Source organism: Phoenix dactylifera, unplaced genomic scaffold (genome assembly GCF_009389715.1).
Source record: "Phoenix dactylifera cultivar Barhee BC4 unplaced genomic scaffold, palm_55x_up_171113_PBpolish2nd_filt_p 000051F, whole genome shotgun sequence".
Taxonomy (NCBI): domain Eukaryota; kingdom Viridiplantae; phylum Streptophyta; class Magnoliopsida; order Arecales; family Arecaceae; genus Phoenix; species Phoenix dactylifera.
This window is the reverse complement of record NW_024067670.1, coordinates 755277-778770: the sequence shown is the minus strand read 5'-3', so window position 1 is coordinate 778770 and position 23494 is coordinate 755277. Positions and strand designations below refer to the sequence as shown.

The 23494-nt window shown below is 37.7% G+C and overlaps 1 protein-coding gene across 1 annotated transcript in view; it reads left to right on the top strand.

Moving 5' to 3' along the window:
* The window catches only part of LOC103716983 (importin-5-like), a 28891-nt gene extending 8025 nt beyond the window's left edge, over nt 1-20866 (top strand). Inside the window, exons 3-20 of the mRNA XM_008805206.4 lie at nt 566-670; nt 779-844; nt 930-1094; nt 2243-2317; nt 2402-2556; nt 9829-9964; nt 10057-10126; nt 10207-10334; nt 10454-10510; nt 12471-12656; nt 12774-12866; nt 13737-13822; nt 13908-13974; nt 14098-14164; nt 14245-14381; nt 15275-15366; nt 15526-15592; nt 20360-20866. Coding sequence (XP_008803428.2) covers nt 566-670; nt 779-844; nt 930-1094; nt 2243-2317; nt 2402-2556; nt 9829-9964; nt 10057-10126; nt 10207-10334; nt 10454-10510; nt 12471-12656; nt 12774-12866; nt 13737-13822; nt 13908-13974; nt 14098-14164; nt 14245-14381; nt 15275-15366; nt 15526-15592; nt 20360-20524 — 1917 coding nt within the window. The 3' untranslated portion in view covers nt 20525-20866. The remainder of the gene's footprint in view (nt 1-565; nt 671-778; nt 845-929; nt 1095-2242; nt 2318-2401; nt 2557-9828; nt 9965-10056; nt 10127-10206; nt 10335-10453; nt 10511-12470; nt 12657-12773; nt 12867-13736; nt 13823-13907; nt 13975-14097; nt 14165-14244; nt 14382-15274; nt 15367-15525; nt 15593-20359) is intronic.
* The last annotated feature ends 2628 nt before the right edge of the window (nt 20867-23494 follow it).

Here is a 23494-nt window from a genome sequence, read left to right as displayed (position 1 = left end):
AAAAATTAACTATTTCATGACTTGGAATGCAAATTAAGCAATCAATGAGCTAAGTGCTCGACCTTTTTGTTTTTTTTTGTTTTTTTTTTAGGGTGGGGGGTGGGGGTGTGGGGGCTCTGGGAGTGCCAAAAGCGAGCTCACATCTCAAAAGCTTAGTTAGGAAATGCAACTTCTGAAAATCGAGTGGGAGCTGAAAATGGGATGCAGTGGACTGTTTTCACTTTTACATTTTTATGGGGTAAATTGTCCATATGACCTTTCTGACTTTTTCTGGTGCATAAGTCGTACTTTAAGAAGATAATTTTGCTGTTCTCGTTCACAGTTCCATTCGTACTATTGATTTTGTTATCATGCACACTTACTAGTACCTTCAGTTCTGGGGATTATTTATTTATTTATTATTTTTAATCTGAAACTTTCGTATGTGCTTGCCTTGAAATCAGATACTTAATCTGTAATTTGTCAAGTCTTCTTGCTTATATAGGCTTTTAGGTCATATTCTCTTTACTTTTCAAGTTGTCTCTCAGTAGGAAGTGCCTGATCTATATTTTGATTGATGTTTCAGGCCCACGCTGCTTCTGCAATCCTGAATTTCAGCGAAAACTGTACTCCAGAAATTTTGACACCTTACTTGGATGGAATTGTGGGCAAATTGCTTGTGCTGCTACAGGTTTGTCATCATTATTATCTTTGCTATTGCAACATCTTATGCTGCATGGTTTCTTATTGAGAATGAGACTACCAAGGGTTTGTGAAATGTGGGACATGTTATATTCAGAATGGGAAGCAGATGGTGCAAGAAGGAGCTTTGACAGCTTTGGCATCAGTGGCAGATTCATCACAGGTATTTGTTGAAGGCATTGTTAGGCTGATAAAATTATATTTGCTTTGATTGGATATTTTTTTTTGACATCATATTATCTATGCAGGAATACTTCCAAAAGTACTATGATGCTGTTATGCCATACCTGAAAGCTATTTTGATGAATGCTACTGACAAGTCAACTAGAATGCTCCGTGCCAAATCCATGGAGTGCATTAGTTTGGTTGGAATGGCTGTAGGCAAGGATAAGTTCAGGGATGATGCTAAACAGGTCAGATTTTTAAAATGTTACTTACTTTTGATGCCTTTACGCTTCTTTTTTTAAGGCACTGTGAGTCGATTCCTAATGTAATATGCTGCAAATGTCCATTCTGTTAGTTATAGTCATTTATGGTGTGGATTGATTTTTTTATGTGCCCTATTTTATAAATATTCTTGAATATAAATCCAGGTGAAGCTTATTTTTTATCTAGTTAAGTGATTTAATTACTAATACACACATATAAAGTCCTCACCTTGAGACAGCACATTGTTGAAATATAAATGCTTGTAAGCCATTAGGGGAATCTATTCATGACTGACCTTTCACAAAGCATGGCAAAACTTGAACTTTGTAATGGACTGGCGCATTCATGATTGACAGGCTTAAACTGCAGAACATTTTCTGTTAACAGAGTTCTTGGAACATAATAGGTGCCTCAGAAATAAATGTGGTTTCGCTATGTCGGAAGTCATCTTCATTTGACCTTGCATACATTCCTCCCAAGTCTGGAGAAATCTTGCAGGATTGCTTAGTTACAGCATGGCTCAAAATGTTATGTCAATTTATCTAATTGTTTTCATGCCAGTTTATGTAAAGTGGGAGGTTCTTTTGGATACGGGGAAGTAGATCTTTCAGGAAAAATTGAAATAGAGAAGCATTTAGAAAATGTTGTGCGAGTGTGAAAATTCTGCACTTCATGTAGATATTTTATTTTTTTTTTCTCTATTTGGTGAAGCCATTATTTAGTTACTCATAGCAGCACCTTTTCATAGAGGAATGACATCTGTTCTAGTTTTGGCTCAAAAATGTTTGTGACCTTCATTGGACAATACCCTGATACGTAACGTCGGCCCTACAAAGGGAGAGACAGAGTTGGTTTACACAAAGATTTGTAGGAACATCTTGTATTCCAAAACTGACACAAATAGCCTAGCAAACAGCAACTTGCCATTATTGCGCTTCTTTTTTTACTGTTTTACATATATAACTTTACTCATAGATTTGCCATCCATTGTCACTCTTCTTATTTATTCTTTCCCGGGTTTCTTTAGATGCGGTATTAAAACTCTCAGTGGTTGCAGCTGGATGTATCTGGCTGATGATTTCAGTAATTGTCAATGACAATCTCATGCCTCTAGCTGAATATTTAATGCTAGGTAATGGAAGTGCTGATGACATTGCAAGGATCTCAGTTGGAGACGGATGATCCTATAACAAGCTACATGCTGCAGGTATGTTTTAGTTCTCTGAGCTTATTATGTGGTGTTCTTGATGTCTGCTCTTCTCCTTCCCTAAGTTCCTATTTTATGTCATAGGCATGGGCGAGACTTTGTAAATGCCTAGGCCAGGATTTTCTTCCATACATGAATGTGGTCATGCCCCCATTGCTTCAATCTGCTCAGCTCAAACCAGATGTTACAATTACTTCTGCAGATTCAGATGATGATATTGATGAATCCGATGATGACAGGTTTATTATCAGTTTGACATCTTAAATATTTGCACTGGTAGATACTCTGTGGAAGTATAGTTATGCAGTCATTTTCTCATTTTTTATAAGCTGTTTAACATGAGAAGCATGTTGTAATTTGTATGTAATTGATGATTTTCTCAATTTTTTTATTCTAGAATTCTAGTAGTTATTGTTTCTTTGGGCTTTTGTTTGTGTCCTACTTGGCAAAGTTATGATATAATTTTAGCTCATACCTCACCTTTTCCAATTATGAATCTGCTTTTGGACCTGCCACAACATTTAATACTCCAAACAATGTTGTCCCTCTTGTTTTTTGGTATTAAGGGAAATAGTTTGCATAATTGAACTATACAAGTTTTCCTCGCTGATTTCCTTTCCGATGCTTGGGCATTTCCATGTTACTCTGTCTCAACCTAATCATGCTTAGAAATGAATGTGACTTGTCTCTATAGGTTATGGGTACTGATATGTAAGGATTTATAAAAGTATTCTTTTGATTTATTATGAATCAACCGACTTGATCATGTTACATATAAAACTTAAAACTGTGTTGGAGTCAAATTTCTTTGAACTCAATTAATTTGATCATGTTACACTAATAAGTCTTAACATGTAAATTTAACAAGCCTGTTAGTCTTTTTAACTTCTACAAAGTAAAGAACAAGAAATTTTGGAGATTATGAAGTTAAAAGCAAGGGGCAAACCAAGGTTCGCCGTCTCGGTATCAGACCCCATACCGGCGCTACACTAGCATAGTATCGGTACAATATAGTATGGAATTTTTTGGTGTACTGAGTATCGGTAGGCCATCCGTACAGGATACCGGTACTAAAGCGGTATGGTTCGGTATACTCTGTACCGCCCGATTTGGTATACCCTATACCGCCCGATTTGGGCCGGTATGGCCCTTGGGACAAACTTTTGTATTTCTAGAAATTTCTTTTCATACCTATCTCTCTTTTTCCTAAATTTTTTTAAAAATAGGTGGTTCAATTGGCAGGTAGGATGTATCTTGAATACCTAGATATGATGTTTGTTTGACTAGACATGACATGTCTGGGTTTTTGGAAACTAGATGTTGTATAGAATGACTTTTTATTCTTCATCCATCTAGTTCATGATTGACTCAGTTCTTCTCATCTTCCACATTTTTATTTTTCAAAGAAACCAGGACAACATCTTAGGATCCACGATTTGATTAATGACTTAATCTAATCTAGCCTTGTTATAATTTCTAACTAGATCCCAATAATGGCAACATTATTGGTGTCATACTTCTATTTTGTTCATTTGGAAATTTAGTATAAATTTCAAGTTTTTCTGCATATCTTGAAAGTGTTTTAGTTGTTTACATTCATGATGTACGCCTTAAGGTGTTAAACTGTTAATTTATAGAAATAGTGTGAAAATCTGCTAATATAAATTAAGTGGCTGATTTAAAGAATGAGTGACTTCCAGCAAGTCTCTTGCCTTTTCAACTGCCAATACAATAGACTTGGTTCATCACCTGGCTCTCTTGATTATTTGCCAATTCTGGGGCTTGCGTAAACATTAACCTCAAGTTGATATTTCTTGCTCGACATAGATGAACTGACTGCGCATGGTGGAGAGGTTGTCCAATGATATTGTGTTTGTAGAAATATATAGGTAAAAGTAATGGTGAATGCTAAACTGGTATTCCGGATAAAATCTTTGAACAAACTACATGCTGCCCTAAGAACGATTTTTCGCCCCTCGTGCAGGTATCCGGCGATATCGTCCCAAGGTACAATTAACCTAGCCCAACCTGTATCAAGAGAGAAGAAATAAAGTAGAAACACAGGAGAATGGTATTTCTTGCAAAGGCTCTTCTTCCTAACTTTTTTGTTCTGCCTTGAGAGCTTGGACCTGATGCCTTTATATGGTGCTTGGTCTAGGCAACCTCCCAGACAAGCCCATTAAGGCCTGTCAACAGGTAGTAACCGGCTGGTCCATTAAGGCCTACTGCCAGTTTAGCACCCCATTGATGAACTTCCGAAAAAAATGTTTTGCATGTAGGATTTAATAAAGCTTATATTAAGGAAAATTTTTAGGATGAATTTAATAAAGAATGCATTAAGGATGGATGTGGCATGTTCAGAATGAATGTTAAAGGAGTCTTAGGCTGACAGAAAAATGGGATGAAGTTGCAGCTTATGAGGTCTATTGTTTTTCTTAGGTTCTTTATATGTTCTTATTGTTGTAGTTTGTGTGTGCTGGACTTAGTAAAGCTTTCTTGATCAGGGATTAAATTTGAAGGAAATAATTTTCAGGATACATTTAATAAGGCTTGCATTAAAATGGATGTGGCATGTCAAAATGAATGTAAAAAAAATCATGGGCAGGAAAATGAAATAAAGGTGCAGCTTATGATGTCTATTTCCACCGCATTCTCTTTTCATCATGTAGCAAAACAATAATGATTTTTTTTTCATGTTTTTCAAGGATTACTATTCCTAGCTTTCAGTTTCTATCGTTACTCCTTTGTTTAGATTCATGAGTTGTAGTGGACAAACAAAAAGAAAAGCTTAGTGGAGGAGACATTCATTGAAGGCTGATAGCTTAATAACTTGACCTAAATTTGACCAAATCTTAGGGTTAAGTCTAAAAGGAGGGGCTGGTTGGCTACTGGGTCATGTTTGTGGATCCTAGAATTGAATTCAGAGTTCATTGGATCTGCTTTCAGATGTAGGTGAAGTGGAATCTGAAAACCTGAAACACCGACAAACTTTTAGATTTTACATTGGTCATATGTTGGCATGGACAATAATCGGATTTGATCTGATCAGCTCTGGTTTCAGTTTTTTCTTGTATGGATTTCCTTCTTCCTCCAAGTATTTGATCGCTCTTATGAGCACCTTACCATCTAGGTTTTCTAAAGGGTGTCTCATAGATTTGTACTGCAAACCCATGTTAGTCTAATGGCTTATATATATATATCCACTTAAATTGTTACGGGTCTAACTTGTATCTTGTCAAAGAGCTAGCCAATCATGCAGTAAGTGAAGTCCAGCAGTGTCCTGAATCTTCATGACTAAAGATTATGAAGCATGTCCAAAATATTCTGATTATTTGGAAAGGTATAGGTTTTATTGGGCTTAGCATATGGGACAAATAGTAGGCACCAAGGTCCGCCGAACTGGTATTGGGACCCGTACCGGTCGGCGGCCAGTACCAGTTCAGTACTGTATCGAGGCCGGTTCGGGTAGGGCGTTGGTTCCGTACTGGCACGTCCATTTTTTTGGGAGGGAGTTTTCAAGAATATTTAATTGGTAATCACTCTTTTTGAATTTTTTTCAATGATTTTAAGTCTAATTTGATTTTTTTTTGATGTTTTCTTGATGTTTTTATAATCTCAGTTCAATCTAAATGATGCATCTTATTGTTTTAAAATGATACAAATGATAAAATGATTAGTGAGATATTGCATGCTACAAGGAACAACATAAAATATCCTCAAATCATGTAGTGACGTGAAAATTATAAAATAATACAATCAATTACATACATTTAAAGTACAATATACATACCAATATCTAAATCTGGGTCAAATGGTGATGGCTCTCGTAGATATCCGGATCATTAGCATAGTCAGGAAGCACATCAACTCGCCTCTCTAATTTGCAATTTTCGAGCTATTTTTTCAAGCTCCAAAAAAAATTGAGGGAATGAGATAGGGGAGAGGAAGAACACCTGATTTAGGCTTGGATCTTCCTTCTGAGCTGCCGAATCGGTGATTTTTTTGATTATTTGGGAAGGGGAAACGGTGAAGAGAGCCGCTGCAAATTATCTGCTGTTGGGAATGCCTTCTGGGGCCTACCGGTTCCGGCTGGCTCGGTAGAGGTTCCGGCCGGTACGGGGCCAGAGCCGAATTCATAACGGGAACCAACCCGGTTTTGCATCGGGTCGGCTCGGCACTGTCCGAATCGGACGGTTCGGCCTGGTTTAGCAGACATTGGTAGGCACTATGCCCAAGACAGTCCAACAGCATATCGAGTAACCACTGATGCAGTATGTGGTATAGATCTAACCGTCACATGAAGTTAGATCCTGCTTTGGATTTCAGGAATGTAGTTTGAGTTTGGCCTGGGACAATGGCTGATCGGACTTGTACCCAACCTATTGTTGTGGCTAGTTATGGGATAAGTCCAAGAGAACTCTTACAAAAGTTATTAAACATGTTCTCTCTCTCACCCTCTCTCTCCCCCCTCCCTCCATCCCTCCCTCACTCCACCCCTCTCTTTCCAAGTAAAGATGGTAAGGAGTGAAAAAGGAAGAAAATGGAGAAGGCAGAAAGGAGTGAATAATCCCGATCTGTTGTTGAGCTCGGAACAAATCACCAGCCACTTGAGTTATTAATTTTAAAGAGAACATATACTTTTATTTGGTAAATTGCAGTTGCAACAGAGACTAATTGATGAGAAGAAAATCTCAAAAATTAATTGTAATCAGTGTTAAGCACAAACCATGCACCAGACAAACTGAAATGATTGTTTCTTGATTTCATGTTGCTTGAAATAATTTAATTAAAACTTGAGATCGATCATAGTGGAAGAAAGACCAACACTATGATGCTATCGTGGCTCTGCATTTTACACATTGTAGAGTTGAGTTTTTGCCTAAATTATAGGTCTGACAAAGCTTTACCCTCCCTCTCACTGGGGACTTTGATTTATGCAACTATGGATGTGCTATAGAGGCAAAAAGTTACACAACCTTTTCAACTCATTGGACTCTAATGTCCTATTTTTTGGGATCAATTTTTTGTTTGTTAATTTACAAAGCCCAGTCTGTATGAAGCTCCTTAGCATGGAACTGACCTGGGGGATAACCTATATGTGACCTAGCTTCTATAGCGTGCAAGTTGCAATGACTTAAAATTTAATTAAGTCAGAATGTATGCAAAAGAACAATTGACTAATGGAAATATGCAAGAACTAATGGAAATATGCAAGAAAGGCTTAGTTTAACAAGTCCTGTATGTCAAGGATTGCCACAGTTAGATGGCGAACCGATGCTTCAAGATCCTCGTCTTCACCTATGGAATCTGCTGCTGCAGGGAAGATCTTAAAAAGCAGGGCCTATAGTAGTCTTAATTCCTCTTAAGTGAGTTTAAAGAGCTAAGAGATAAGAGGCTGGAAACCTACTATAGGCTTCAATTATAATTTAACCTACATGGATTTGAAAAATAATTTAAAGCTGCAGGTTCTGGTTTTCAATATGGGAAGGAAATAGGTCATACATATGTGGAGTTTAGAGGCTAGGGTTAAAAGTAAATTGAAGAAAAATGGATGATCTCAGTTTGCAAGGCTTAAAGGTACAATGTCCACTTGCTAAATAGTGAGTCGACTAGATTGGAGTAACCAGTTATTTGTTCTGATGTCAATGAAGGGTGATTTGGGTTGAGAACTACAGAAGAGTTCCTTTTCTTTTCTGCTGATCAAAAGACAGCAGAGATCGAGGTTTATAAGAGACGAATATTGGGTTAAAAGGGAAAATTTGGAGGACTCAGAGGACTGGCTGATTCTGCAATGGCAGCAAATCTGATCAGACATATGAGGCCTGGGTTTAGGCTGGCTGAACCTAAGGTGTCTGGCGGCTGTCCTCAAGGTCAATGAATTGGTCTATCATAGATCAGTGTGAGTGATGAGGACTGTAAGTCGTTGAGGATTTAAAGTGCTGTGATTGGTTTAGGATAATAAAGAGAACTGTCCAGAGCAGCAGAAGTACAGGTAAGCAGAAATAAAAGAAAAAATGTGAAGGGGAAAAATAAAGGAATTTTGTGGTTCTGTAGAGGCATTGCATCTCAAACAATATCTCATATGTGGGAATCGGAAGATGAAAAGCTCAACAATTTATTTTTCATTTGATGTATACCATATGCCCAAAAAAGGGGTTTGGACTTCATCAGATGAAGCAAATTTTCATTTGTTGAAAACTTCTCACTGTAATGGTTGTTTACAAATAGACCCCTAATTATTACATAAGAATCCTTTGCCCCAAATAAACTCGAAATAAAGGGGCTCAAACTGAAATAGAATAAAATATCTCTTCTAGTGACAGACTAATGACTTGAATGATTTAATGCTTTTTCCGTGTCAAGACATTTGCCATTGTCATTTTATGGTCGGTCTCCTTATGGAAAATTTAAAACCAAAATTAAACTCGTGCTCCATAACATAGAATTTTAATTCCTTTAACTAGTGGTTAATTTTGTATTGCCCTATAAAATCTGGAATGTTCCAGGCATAATTTTTAAGCCATGTTATGGGCTCTTGGTGCTTGACTGTTGGAGCTTAGAAACACCACATGTGCCAGATTAATTTTTCCATCATCTTTGAGATATTCCCAGTAAAACTTTTTAAGTATTAAAAAATTGCACCTTACATCTTCCAGATATGAAAAAGATAAAGAAGTTGAAGGGGCTGGTTCTACTTTGTTAATATATCCCTCTTGATAGCAATGTTAAAAGAAAATGTGACTTTCCACAAGCTTAATAGCATCCCTCTTGTGAGGCAATATGATCATTTTTGTCTTCAACTCCATGTGAAAATTTTGATGCCAATCTTAGATATATGTTCCACATGCAGTCTACTTGGCCTCCCATCAGTTACATGAACTAGAGAATGAAAAAAATGTTTCAACTGAGAAAACAAAATTGGTGAATATCAATTACATGTAAAATGGGATATTTGCTTTGCTTAAACTGAGGGTGCGTTTTGGTGCAATGGTAAGTTTGCTCCATTGTGATCTGGAGGTCACAGGTTTGAAACAACTTAAACTAAGAGGACATTTGCCTTGCTTAAACTAAGGGTGAGCTTTGGCACAACGGTAAGATTACTCTCTGTACACGGAGGTAAGGTTGCGTACATTTGACATTCCCTAGATGTACCAATGGTGGGAGGCTTGTACACTGGACTGCCTCTTTTTTTTCACTCGGCTTAAATTGGTTTGAGATGATTCCAAGAAAAAAAGTTTCCTCCAAAGCTTTGAATATAGAGGAACAACCCTCCAAATAAGTACAAATATCAAAATCAAGGAGGAATATAGAAATTAGGGGGAATTGGCTTGTTTTCATGTTATGTTTACACAAATTTATGTGTATATGCATATGTTTGTATGTTTACATGTGCATGTATATCTACAAATTGATTGATATTACTGAAAATTCATTAATATTATAATGTGATAGGTGAAACATTGATTGACTTAAAAACCCACTAATAGCAAACATCTACAAACTGGATGCAGCATTGAAACAATCACTCTTGGGGATAAAAGGATTGGTATTAGGACTAGCGTCTTGGAGGAGAAAGCTACAGCGTGCAACATGCTTTGTTGTTATGCTGATGAGCTCAAGGAGGGGTTCTTCCCATGGATTGATCAGGTTGGTAATGATCTATAATCCAATGCTTATTCATTTTTTATTTATTTGCTCAAACAAATATTGGTAACTGAATGAGATTTAACTTAGTGCAGGTTGCTCCTACTTTGGTACCACTGCTGAAATTTTATTTCCATGAAGAAGTTAGGAAGGCTGCAGTTTCAGGTATTACTCCTAAATCTTTCTTTTATAGTTATTTCTCTGAGGACATCTGAAATTCTGTGCAATTCCTGTGCCGGTCTCAGCCATGCCAGAGTTACTACGGTCAGCCAAGTTAGCAGTAGAGAAGGGGCAAGCTCAAGGCCGTGATGAATCGTATGTTAAACAGTTATCTGACTATATAATTCCAGCTCTGGTTGAAGCTTTGCATAAGGCAATCCTAAAACACATTATCGAGCTTTTTTTTTTTTAATTTATTTTTGCTTTCTGTATCACCTGAATTTTTGTTTTTTCAGCATGAGATTTTATACTTGGAACAAAATCTGTTTGTAGGAACCTGAGACAGAGATTTGTGCAAGCATGCTGGATTCATTGAATGAATGCACACAGGTTTGTCTTTTCGATATGGTTAGACTAGTTGCAGTAATTGAAGCTTCATTTTTCCTTTTTACGAATTATGTCACCAAGGTTCTTGCTTGCTTTTGAGCATATGGTACTATTGTCAATGCTTTGAAGAACGATCTTGGTTGTCTAGATGGCCACTTACAGAAGAGGGGGCTGGGGAAGGGGGGCACTTATTTAGGTGTACATGTATGTAAGATATGCAGCCAAGCAATGGGAATAACCAACGTGGCGCAATTCAGCAGTACATACACAAAATATAGAAGTGGGTGCTCCAAAATAGGTCCCATGGCAGCATCTGACACTATTGGATATGGATAGGGTTCCAATGCAGCTGTAACACTTATTTGATATCGGAAATAAGTGTTAATGAAAAGAAAACACCAGATGCATTATTGGTATAGGAAAACCGAGAGAAAGAAGAAGTTTTATTAAGAGAACTCACCCTATCAAGATTAGGGGGGAGAGTGGACATTAAATATCGTAGAGAGAGCAGAAACTATCACTCGCTGACAGGAACTGTGGAAAACAAACAAAAACCATGACAAACAAACACTCAGATATTCGAAGGTATGTTTTGCATACACTCGATAGAGCAGACAGGGAGATAACGAGTAGAATTGATACGGGACAGATTTTAGACAGAATACAGAAGTGTTTTGGATGCCTATCCTTTATAGTCGTGAGGGAAGATCACCAAGATCAAGGATACCATTTTCTTGCTAGGATCAAAAACAACAATGCAAGAAAAAGCAACGCCCCTAAGATCCTTAGAAAGGCATTCCCAAAATTCGATGGGGTACAAATAAAAGTCACCTTTCACAAAGCTTGGTCAACCATCTGTGAGTATGTTATTAAAGAGGACAAAGAACCCCTAGCATGGGGGGAAGATTCAATTGAAGGAATCAATGAAGTTGTTTGGACTATATATATATATATGCATATATATTTCTCCATATTCATGCATACTCGCACACATAAATATGTGTATATGCATTTTTGTATGTACACATGCATGTTATCTATATACGTATTATTTATGTGCATACTTTTTCTCCATATTTATATCGGTTTTATAAGTTTATTTTTTAGGGCTGCCTATGATGTGTGTTGCGCCTGCCTAGGCACTCATCTAAAGCGCAGGTGCTATGCAACACAACTCCTCGCAATCTGCTTGCATCCTACAGCCTTTTGGCTTAGCTAAATTTTTGATTGCCTTGATAAGTTATTAATGCTTTTTTGACAGTTCTGTGTTATCTTCTTTACATATCACAATTAGTGGACTGTATATTAATAGGTCAAATTAAATTGGAATGCAAGTTGGCATATATATGCCTTTTTGTGTCACCAGTGACACTTGTAAGTGATTGATCATCCAAAAGAAAGGATGCATAAGAGTTTATGCAAGTTTTCACATGGTAGGAAAAATCAATGACTCAACTTAGCAACTTCTTACTCTCACAAAATTGGTAGCTTTGGCTTCACTTTTTTTCTGAGCATAGAGATTATAATGTGATCACATGTGATTTGTGTCTCTGAAAATATTAATGAGATTATATGTGATTCGTGTCTCCAAACCGAAACAGTGAGAATTGAGCTAGATAATAAAATGTTGTGAAGAAGTTTAGATCTGATTATTTTATTAGATTATGAGGAGAAGTAGGGGTTTGGTATTCTGACCGAGTCCACTATCAAGTGCAAGGATGAATTCTCAGGGCTGAAAACCTATTCTACTAACAAACATGGTACACACACCAAGCTCTGAGGAAAGTAGAAGAGAAAACAGATTTTTTATTGTAATTATTGTTAGATGTTTAACTCGTGCAGTACTTATTATATATATCAATTTGAATGAAAACATGCATATATTCAGGTATTTTTATTCTTAGGATGACAACCAAAACAGCTCTGAGCCTTAACGTTTTCTGTGTTTGTTGTATTCATTCAGCTCTCTGGAACACTTCTCGATGAAAACCAGGTCAGATGCATAGTGGATGAAATCAAGCATGTGATAACAGCTAGCACAACTAGAAAGAGAGAGAGAGCAGAGAGGACAAAAGCAGAGGACTTTGATGCTGAAGAAGGGGAAGTACTCAGAGAAGAAAACGAACAAGAAGAAGAAGTCTTTGATCAAGTGTGTTTTCAGTCACAAAATATATCATGTTTAACATAGAAATTTAATTTGGTCACTGCTATCTGTTACAAGTTATGACAGTTGAATTCTTTAATTTTTTTTATTCTTTTGATGCAGGTTGGTGATTGCTTGGGCACTTTGATCAAGACATTCAAGGCTTCTTTTATACCATTTTTTGATGAACTTTCCATATATATAACACCCATGTGGGTATGTTCCATAGCTGACATGCTACCTTTCATATGTTTTCTCTAGCTGCTTGTAGTATGCATGTTTTACTTCAGAGTATTGGACCTGTATTATTGAGATAGAATGACTTGCGGCTTGGATGACATTGGTCTTTGATGCACTTTTTCATAATATCATCGTTTTTGTTGTTTTTACTCTTGAAAGCCAGTTCTTGTTTTGCTTGCCGATGGGGTCAACATCAAGGATAAAATCTTGTTTGTGATATTGTTGATAAATTATGTCCATTTTCATGCAAGTATTGCTATGAAACACCTTTAGTCATCAGGCAGGAAAAATCTTAAAACAATATTCGTCACATAAACCTCCAAACTGAAGACAAGCTTAGACAAAGGTGAGTGTGCTGAAAGACCTTTGCTAAATTTTAGAGAAACTACCTAGCTTTAAAAATAAAGATCCTGCACAATAAGTTCAGTTGATAATCTTCCAGTTAAAACCTGAGGTACTTCTTCCTTAAGGTTAGTGTTTCAGGTCATCCATATGATGCGAAGTGGTGGCTGAGATTCATGTTTTGCTACTAGTCCTTTGCACTTAATTTGATATTAGTAGACAAAAATTTTCACAAGACCTATAATAATTTCCTCTCTTATGGCTCACCACAGCTGTAAAATAGACTGTTAGGTGTTCCTTACACCGGTGAGAGCTCTAATTTCTCAGAGACTAATGTTTTGTCTCTTCTAATGCATTTGAATGAAACCACCTCCTTCAATGAAAAAGATAACTGAATTACTTATATGTGGACTACAACTGATATTTGCAAATTATTTTCTGCTCTAGCTTCGCAACAGTTTCCTGCATTTGCTTTCTTTGACTTCCACAATCTTTTATTTTTAGGGTAAGGATAAAACAGCTGAAGAAAGAAGGATTGCCATTTGTATTTTTGATGATGTTGCAGAACAATGTCGAGAAGCAGCTCTTAAGTAAGAGTTTTACATGAAATTTGATTTTAATGTGATTTTATATGCATTTTTGTATTTAATAGTTTTTAATCTGTCTGTATGTCAGGTATTATGACACATATCTTCCTTTCTTATTAGAAGCTTGCAATGACCGAAATGCAGCTGTCAGACAGGTGCATATTTGGATGCCTCCTCTCTTTCTCTCTCTCTGCCTGTCTCTATCTTCACGAACACATACTTCCCATCTTCCTCTTTAAGTCACCATGGATTGATTTCAGTGTATGTGTTACTTTCAGGCTGCAGTGTTTGGTGTTGGGGTTTGTGCAGAGTTTGGTGGTTCTGTATTTAGACCTCTAGTTGGAGGTAATTTGTGTATTTCTGATATCTGCTAGTCTTTGTGACCTTTTATCTAATACATTATATGAAATACTGTCTTTCTGCAGAGGCTCTCTGCAGGTTAAATAATGTGATAAGACATCCGAATGCACTTGATTCAGACAATGTAATGGCTTACGACAATGCTGTTTTAGCTCTAGGGAAAATATGCCAGTTTCATCGGGATAGTATTGATGCAGCTCAGGTATTTCAGTATTGCTCTTGTATGTGTAAATCTACTCTAAAGAAAGAAGCATGAAATATATTGAAGGTGCATCCAATACAGTTTGTGCTTATGAGATCTGACATTCTTGGAACACTCTCTCTAGGGGTTCCCTTTTGAAAAAGCATATTAGATATTTACTGGTAGGAAGAAAAAAATAATTGAGATTCATTATGTTGTGAGTTTACATGAAAAATTGGTTTCAACTTATCTTGGTTAATTGCATATTTCTTTATTTTCTGGTGATTCTGAATTTCTTAACGAAGGTAATGGTTAGTGTGCATATCATCTTTTTTCATGAAAACTTATCTAGCTTCTGATGTCATTAACAGTAGTCGAAGGTCCTTTTGCAGTTCTCATAGCATATTTTACTTTGTGAAGACTGAGTGATCAGAATTGCATGGATATTTTAGTAGCTAATGCGGAAAACTTTTCTGCCTGTTAAAGTACTCTCATTGTTGCTAAACCTCCTCAGACCTTTCAGTGGCTATTTGTAGTGGTGATGAATGCATGGGCTTCCCATCCCATTTTCGTGAGACTTAATTTGAGCTGATCTGCTATGATATTGTCTGGACTTCCATCTTTCTTTTTGCATGCTTTGGCTATCATCGTTCTCCTGCTGTATTTATCTTTAGTTTCATGACAATATTCTTAGTTATACGGAGAAGGCAATCTAGCATATTTAGTCCTCTCAGTTGTGTGAAGTTTACATCATCTTATTAGTCTGTTATTCTCTTCATAAATGCATCTTTAATGTCATTCCATAAATTGAACATAAGAATGAAAGTTGGTTGCATTATGTTTGGCGAAAAGGCCAGCATATGATTCATACGTTGGTTTTTCTTGTATCACAAAGTTCTCTTTACATTGGGCAGGTTTTTCCTGCTTGGTTAAGCTGCTTGCCTATAAAAAATGATCTGATTGAGGCAAAAATTGTACACGACCAGCTCTGTTCAATGGTTGAAAGGTAAATTTGTGCTATGCTTTGTTATGAGACTGATCAATGGTGCTCTATTTGGTGAAAATATGATTCTCCATGCTTTTGTTGGGGTGAATTGTTTTTACTTTCTGTAAGCTGCATAATTTGAGAAGTATATGAACAGTACTTTTTTGCTTTTGTTCACAGGTCAGATAGGGAGCTTTTGGGTCCTAACAATCAATATCTCCCCAAGATCATTTCTGTTTTTGCTGAGGTATTCTTTTATTTGTTAAGCATTTGTGTTTTTGTACCCCTGTACAACCATTTCTGTTGTCAGCCCATCACATTCTCATTTCAGATATACTTTAGACCTAAAATAACTAATATTCAATTGTCATTTTGCAAATTATAATCTTTATTATCTGTTTCTGGCATTTGTATTTTAGTTATATATATAACCGTGATACTTCATTGAGTTTTATGTATGCTTACATGTGTAACAGCAGGTATACATTCTTGTTTCTTTCTGGCTCTTGGTTATGCTTTCTTTCATAGGTTCTGGAAGAGAGGGGAACACCGATGTCTTCTTTTGGTTTCATTGTCAATCTTTTGCAAGTGGAATATGTTATCAGTTACTATCTGACAGCTTAGCTGTCATCTGGAAACTGAACATTGAAAGAGTCAACCTTGTTAAGATTATCACAGTCAACTATGTTTTCTGGTTGAAGGGTCTGGTAGAAACATCATAGCTGAAACCATAGGCCTACAGAGTCCAAGTGCATTGTCAATTAGCCTACGTCAGTGCAAACTCATTTGGCAGAGTTCATAAACTCATTTATGGACACTCATAAGTCTGAACTAATTACATTTAGGAGTACATGTTAGATAAGATTCTTCTCTTGGTTAAGCTTTCTTTCATAGGTTATGGAAGAGAGGGGAATACTGTCTTCTTTTAGTTTCAATGTCAATCTTTTGCAAGTGGAATATATTATCCACTACTATCTGGCAGCTTAGCTGTCATCTGAAAACTGAACAAGGAAACAGTCAACGATGTTAAGATTATCACAGGCAAGGTTCGCCGTACCGGTACCGAACCCCGTACCGGTGCCATACTAGTATAGACGTACCGAGTGTCGGTACGGTATGCGGTACGCCAAGCATACGCGTACCGATATCGGTACCCATCGGTACGGGTACAGTACGTCTTGTATCGACTGGTACCGACCGGTACAGCATACCATTCACAGGCAACCATGTTTTCTGGATGAAGGGTCCACTAGAAACATCGTAGTCCAAGCCACCAGCCTGAAGAGTCCAAATCCCATCGCCAACTAGCCTATGTTAGTCCAAACAATTCAGCAGTTTGGCAGAGTTAATAAAGTCATTTTCTGGATACTCAGATAAGTCCAAACTAATTAAATTAAGGAGTATATGTTAGATAAGATTCTTTCTTCCTATTTGTTTCAGTGGTTTCTAGTGTTCATTTTTGATATAGATGCATCTAGGAGAGTGCCAAAGAGTTGTTGGGGATCAAATACATAATTAGAAGGAAAGTGTAGGGATAAGCTAGTCAACATCAAGAAATTTACCAAGGAAGAAGGGTGCTAGTGAGAAATTTCGTGATTTTTCATCCAATGGTTCAATAAACTCCTTGTAGTAATTATGAAGGACTCTTTAGCATTCAAAATCAAGTTTCTAAATTCAGACGGAGTTTTTTTTCTTTTTCAGAAAAAAAAAGCCCCAAGCATGAGCAATTAATGTGAGAGATTACACCAAGACCTCCTCTTGTTTGTTGGGCTCCAAAGCAGAGCTGTCTCTTATTCACTAGAGAACTAATGTAGTATTTCGGTGAAGTGGAGACCAAAATGGTGGAATGGAACCTGAGGGTCAAAATGCAGCCCTAGAGTTTCCATTTTACTGGTGGAAGGTGGAGTGTAATCCACATTTTAGATGATTATTGTAGTCCAATGATCAAGTATAAGATTAATAATGAGAATTAACTCAAGCCCCATAATTAAATATTTGCATATAATAGAGGAAATTCACGTGCTAAAAATGTAAGAAGAAGAACCAAGATTGCTATCTTGCATTGCTGAGTGATATGGAGTCAGGGTATGCATGGTAGCGGTTCACTGCACAAATTGGACTCCTAAAATTGGAAAAGAAGCTTTTGACACTAGGAGCTATGGTATATATGAGTGAAAAAGTAAAAAGTGCTCTCCTAAAATTGATCTTTGGATCTGCATATGTGGCCACATATGTAGCTCCCTAGCCATCCTGGATAGGGCCTCCAGCTATCTTGATATGTGGCTGGTCAGAGTATTAGCCTGGGCACCTGCGTAGGCCTAGGAAGTTCGTATTGCAGCTTGGATGTTTTGTAATTTGCATGGACAATGAGTCAGATGCTATCTGGTACCTTGCATTTTCTCCTTCCTTGTGTTGCTTCATCTCGTCCTTTGCCAATTTTTCCTCCTATTCTCATATTCCTTCCTCTCTACCTCTTCATCTCCCACCTCTACATCCTCTGCTTCCATCTTGGTACTTGCCTAGGTGCTTTCATGCTGCCTATGTGCTATATAGTCCCTATACAATCTATATACAATCTACATACTGCAATTGCTTTTTCAAGCATTGTGAAGCATGACAAAGGCAAAAGCAGCATCGGAGTTTCAAGATGTTTTGGCTTGTTGAGGAAGGTTGAACATGAGGTGTTTTTGCTTTTGGATCTGACCACCCAAGTGATGAGGAGCACCATAAGGAGAAGAACCACAAAGAGAGGCAGAAGGTCTCGAGCTCAATTAAGCTCTTTGCTAGTAGACTTCTAAGCCATTGTCTTTATAGTTCTAGAGGAGCGAGGGGAGGGGGGGGGGGGGGAGAGATTTATGTTACATGGATTCAGATGTAGCATCAGATGTGGTTATGAGGATAGAGGGATATGCTGTATATCACCTAGTATGCTTATCCCTTGTTTTCTACACAATTATGCATGTGTTTCACTCTATTGCTTGTTTTATACACGTGTGTGCCTTGTTTGTACATAGCTAAGGTCCATAACTAGCTGGCCTTCCGCTATTGGGACGGGAATAAGAAGTTCTTTCCAATAGTCACTATTGAGTAAATGATTGGCAAAGTAGGGACCTTTTGTTAATTTGCCCATCAAACTGATGGGTTGTACCCATCCATCTAATGCCATCCACTAAAATAAACCATGTGCAGAGCACATGTTGGCTACTTGACTAAAATCCCACCTAACACTAATGGAACTTTTTTCATTTTCAATGCTGACCAGTTGCACCTACCATCAGGGTCTTCCGACTGGTTTAGCCTGTATCGGACCGGTACCAGCTAGCACTGGTATGGTACAGCCATTGAATTCGATTTCGATCCCTTTAGGGTTAGAACCGAACGGCTCCTTGCCCGTACTGGTGCGAACCGGTACAAGCCCAGTACTGGCACCGGGGAAGAAGAGGAAGAAGAGGAAAGAAGAGGAGGAAGGAAGAGGAGGAAGGAAGAAGAGGAAGAGGAGAAGAAAAGAAGCCTACTTGTCGCCTCGGGCCGATGAGGATCACCCGTCTTGCTCGCGGTTTCGGCCCCTTCTTTGCTCGCGGTTTCGGCCCTTTCTTTGCTTGCGGGAGAAGGGGGGAAGAGAGGAGAAGAGAGGAGAGGGGAAGAAAGGAGAGGAAGAGAGTTCGGGAAGGAGGAAGAAGAGAAGGGAAAAGAAAAAGAAAAGAAAAGAAAAAAGGGCTCTGCGTGTGGGGCAGCCCGCGCGCGATTCCGCACGTAGGGAACCGCGCGTGGGGCAGCGAGCCCATGCGGCCGGCATGGGCATTTAAATGCCACTCCGTGGCCGAAATGCGTGCGTGTCGCGATTTTTTTTTTTTGCGGTTGGCTGGTTCGGTACCGGTTCCTACCGGTACATCAATTCGATCGGTTCTGCGTACCTTGCCTACCATGGCCTTCATGTTCAACGTTGCTCATTACCTTGCCCATTGCAGTGGTCATCCTACTTGTACCGAGTTTCGTCATTCCATGCTGCTCTCATTGCCCGATCTAGGCCCTGATTGGCCCACAGTATGCTTGGCAGGTACCTCATATCCCCTTTTCTGATCCTTCTCTTGCTTGAACTCCTTTGTGTCTTTCTCTCCCTTGTCACCTGAACTTCCTAATTTTGATGTTTTTGAGAGTTCTAGTGATAGGTCAGGTTCGTGTTCTATACTCAATCCTTTTGTCATGTCAATGTTAATCCAGGTGTATCGGGGAAAGGTGCTGAGTTCAGTTATGATAGAAATAGGTGCAAGAGGGAAAAATTGAAAGGGAATATTGAGGGGGAGGTGGGCGGCAGTGTGGTTCTGATTGCTTATAGTTGAATTAGATCAAGCAAGCAACATTCATTGCCGCAATATTTTGTTGTGTTAATAGAAACCTTATTGGTCTTCACCATTATTCATGCCCTAACCATAAAAGCAAGGAAGCCTGTAGAAGAGCGGCTTAGAAATATATAAATTTTTAAGAATTAAACATTAATGTTTATTGTATGTGCACAAGACGCTTGTTTACTGTTGCTGTTACTGGCTTTCTGCACTATATCTTTTTATATCTGTATATTTCTGTGTCTACGCTTCAAAAGTGGGAATCAAATGTTGCACTGTAGGCTCTTGAATCTTGAGATAGAACAGGAGAACTAGGGTGTAATACAAGGGTACTTTTTTTTAATCTAATGGATTTTTTTTTTTTTAATCTAATGGACTTTTTTTTACCATAAAGAAAATGACAAGAAGTTGAGTGTGAGTAGAAAATGAATGAAGCATGTAACCTTTTTGGTAACGTATCTTGGAGGATTTGTCACTCTTTAATCATGTCTTTACTCTTTAATGTACACCAACTTTGTCTCAACAGACTGATGGAATATTTGAATAGTGGGAAAAAATAAGCCTTACATTTACAGCACATCTAATAGTGCCTATGGAATTAGTTTGGATTGGATCATGTTTTCACTTAGCTCTTGGGCGTTCATAAACTTGGGTGCTCGTTCTCTGTATAGATTTTATGTGGGGGCAAGGATTTGGCCACTGAACAGACTGCCAGCAGGATGATCAATCTTTTGAGGCAGCTTCAGCAGACATTGCCTCCGTCAGTTCTGGCTTCAACCTGGTCTTCCTTGCAGCCCCAGCAGCAGCTTGCACTGCATTCTGTCTTGTCATCGTAGTTTCTTCAGTTGCTGAGGCTGTGAACTGCAAATCCTGCCCTAATTTTTAACTCTGTATTTATCATCATTACTCATTCTTTGTCTCCACATAGTTTGAATGGACTGCGTGTGATCTGCATGTAACTTGCGGAATGTCAAGGGTATGAGAGGATGGTTGTGATTTTGCTGTAAAATATGTATATTATTTGTTGGTAAGTGCATTGTGCGACCGATCTGTTACAATCGAGAAGATAAAAAAAAGAAAGAGTGGTTATTGGTGGCTTTTTCTTTTTCTTTTCTTTTTTAGCTGGGTTCTAAAGCTCTCTCTCAATAAAGAACTCTTGAAATGCTCGTGTTGGTCTTGGTGCTTGTTCTCTTAAAATTTGGAATATTAAGCTCAAATCTTTCTGTTGTGTTTCCAATTGAATGTTTCTGTCTTTTCTTAATGGGCATATTATTTATTGATATGTGTAATCTAATCCGTGTTACATTCAAACAGATTCAAAAAAAAAAAAAAAAAAAACTGGCCTTAGTGGCTAGTTGTTGAGCTGTCGTTAGATAAAGAACCCAAAAATTATAGCGTCGGTCTTGATGCTGGATGCTAGGAGTGTGAACAAGCCGTCATGAGCAAGCTCGCTCGAGCTTCGCTCAAATTATACATTACCAATTTGAGTTCAGCTCCGGTCGAGCTTGGCTTATTTATTTTTGAGCCAACTCGAGCTAGGCTTGCTCAGATGCGAAACTGACGCCAGGTCAGAAAACCAGCAGAGAATGTGAGAAAGGCGAGCTTTTGGGTGGGGAGAGGTGCCAGCGTAACAAGAGGTCCAAATGCCGAGATGTTATTGTCCCCAGTTGCTGCAATTGTCTCCGTCGAGATCACTGACTGTAGATCACACCGTAGACTGTCATCATCAAGCAGAGGGAAGTGGGTGAGCTCGATGGTGTGGTGTTATGAAGACGCCTTAGAGAAGAGTCTTTAGAGGTCAAGAAGGGAGCGGGATGGGAGGGAGGCATAGGCGACTAGCGGTTGAGTGGCCCTTATCAATTGAAATAGCGAAAAGCAATGAGTTCGGTTTGGCATGAATCGCTATGAGCGCTAAGCAACTACATCCAAAATCTAGAACGAGTCGCAAGCAACCATAAAAACCACCGTATTGATATTGTATCATTGATGTACACAATACATTATATAAAATTTATTAATATTTTGCAAGGAAATATAAAAATTGTTTTAAAGTATAACAAAATAGTGTGTAAGATGTAGATATTGTGTGTCATATATAAATATGCATTCTTGTTATGCTTAATTATATTAGGAGCTCTGTGAAGCAGAACATGAGATGTCCATGAATAACTTGTTCTTTTACCATTTAGCTCGCAATCTTTCTGTGTGGTTTCTATGTTTTTTTCTTCTCTCTCTCCCTCTTCCTCTCTTTATTTTACTTTTTTTATGTCATTGGACTGGAAAAAGTGATACGCAAACGTCAGAAGCTAAAAGTACGGGCTCTTTTTAAGCACGGAGGAATCTTGGGTCAGGCACAAAGATCCATAATATAGCATGCAGAAGCACAGAATATTTACATGTTCAAAAAGAGTCTCTCCTTGGAGCAATTTTTGAAGGTTATTGAGGGTCACGAGTCCATCAGAAGAGAAAAAAAGGATTGGGGGTCATGAGTTTTTATAAGTATAGCAACATTCTTGAGCTTTTATTGCTATGAGTAATTAGACTTGACTCATTCTCAGCACATCATCAATCATTGATTATTTAATGGATGTATTATAAGCAAAACTAGCAGATTCCATCTTGCTTGTTCCAGAAGAAACAGAATATTGTAAAAAGGAAAATATTAAAAAGGAAATATTAAAAAGAATAAATTTAACTTGAATGTTGTACAAGATGTTGAAATATTGTGAATTTTTGAATGGGATATGTTAAGCTATACGAAGAACACAAAAAACTATGAAATAATTTATTTATTTTATTTTTTGCACAATCAAATCAAAACTATGAATGAAATAAACTGAAAACAAAAAGCAAGAGAAAAAAAAAGAAGAAGATGGAACGAGGTTACCGCTTTGACGAATTAATTCAGCAAACCTATTTTTTGAAGCGCTTCTTGTACCATTCTCCCCGGCAACGGCGCCAAAATTTGATTACGCCCAAAGAATAACGCGGCTATCGCAGTATATATTGAGGTGTCGATTTCACAGAAAGAAGGTAGAAACACTAAAAGAAAATACAAAACTAAGGAGAAATATCAAAGCGGTAAAATGTGATGTGAATGTTTAAAAGTAAATTGACAATTAGATTGTAGTAGTAAAAAGATATGACCAGAATTAATGGCAGCAAAACATCGGAAATTTCTCACTATAATTCTATTCATATTTGATCCATTGAATAACTCAATTAGAGATCATAGCACCAGATTCTCTAATCGGAAGATATAGCATTACAATCAAAATATTTAGTGGTAATTCTAGAAAATCATTCTCCTCTTTTAAAACCAAGAATTGTTATCCTATTAGACTCAGATTCGAAGACAAAAATATACCTAATGATAATATTTCAATAAAAAATCACACTAACTAGATAAACAATCAAATCTAGATATAATCAAGTACCTCAACAATTCTATAGAAAAAGACATGGCTGAATCTATGAAAAGAATCAGTTCAAGATTATCCCAACATAAGAAAAGATCTATTGAAGAGAGATGATAAACAAGAATTGTATCAACATGAGAATCTATTACATAGATCAAATATAAATAAAACTACCATCATCCAAGCGAGTTCATCCCTAGCTTCACCAAAGAATTAGCTTTCCATGAATTTGTGGCCCCTCTTGATGATTTCTTTGTAATGCAGCCTTTTTGTTCCCAGAACGACGTGCTCCTCCAAGTATATATATGTTTTGGGGCTAAAAACCCTAGGAAACACAACTTAGACACGTTTGCATGCGTTTTCCGACTTTACCCTCGAGCACCAACG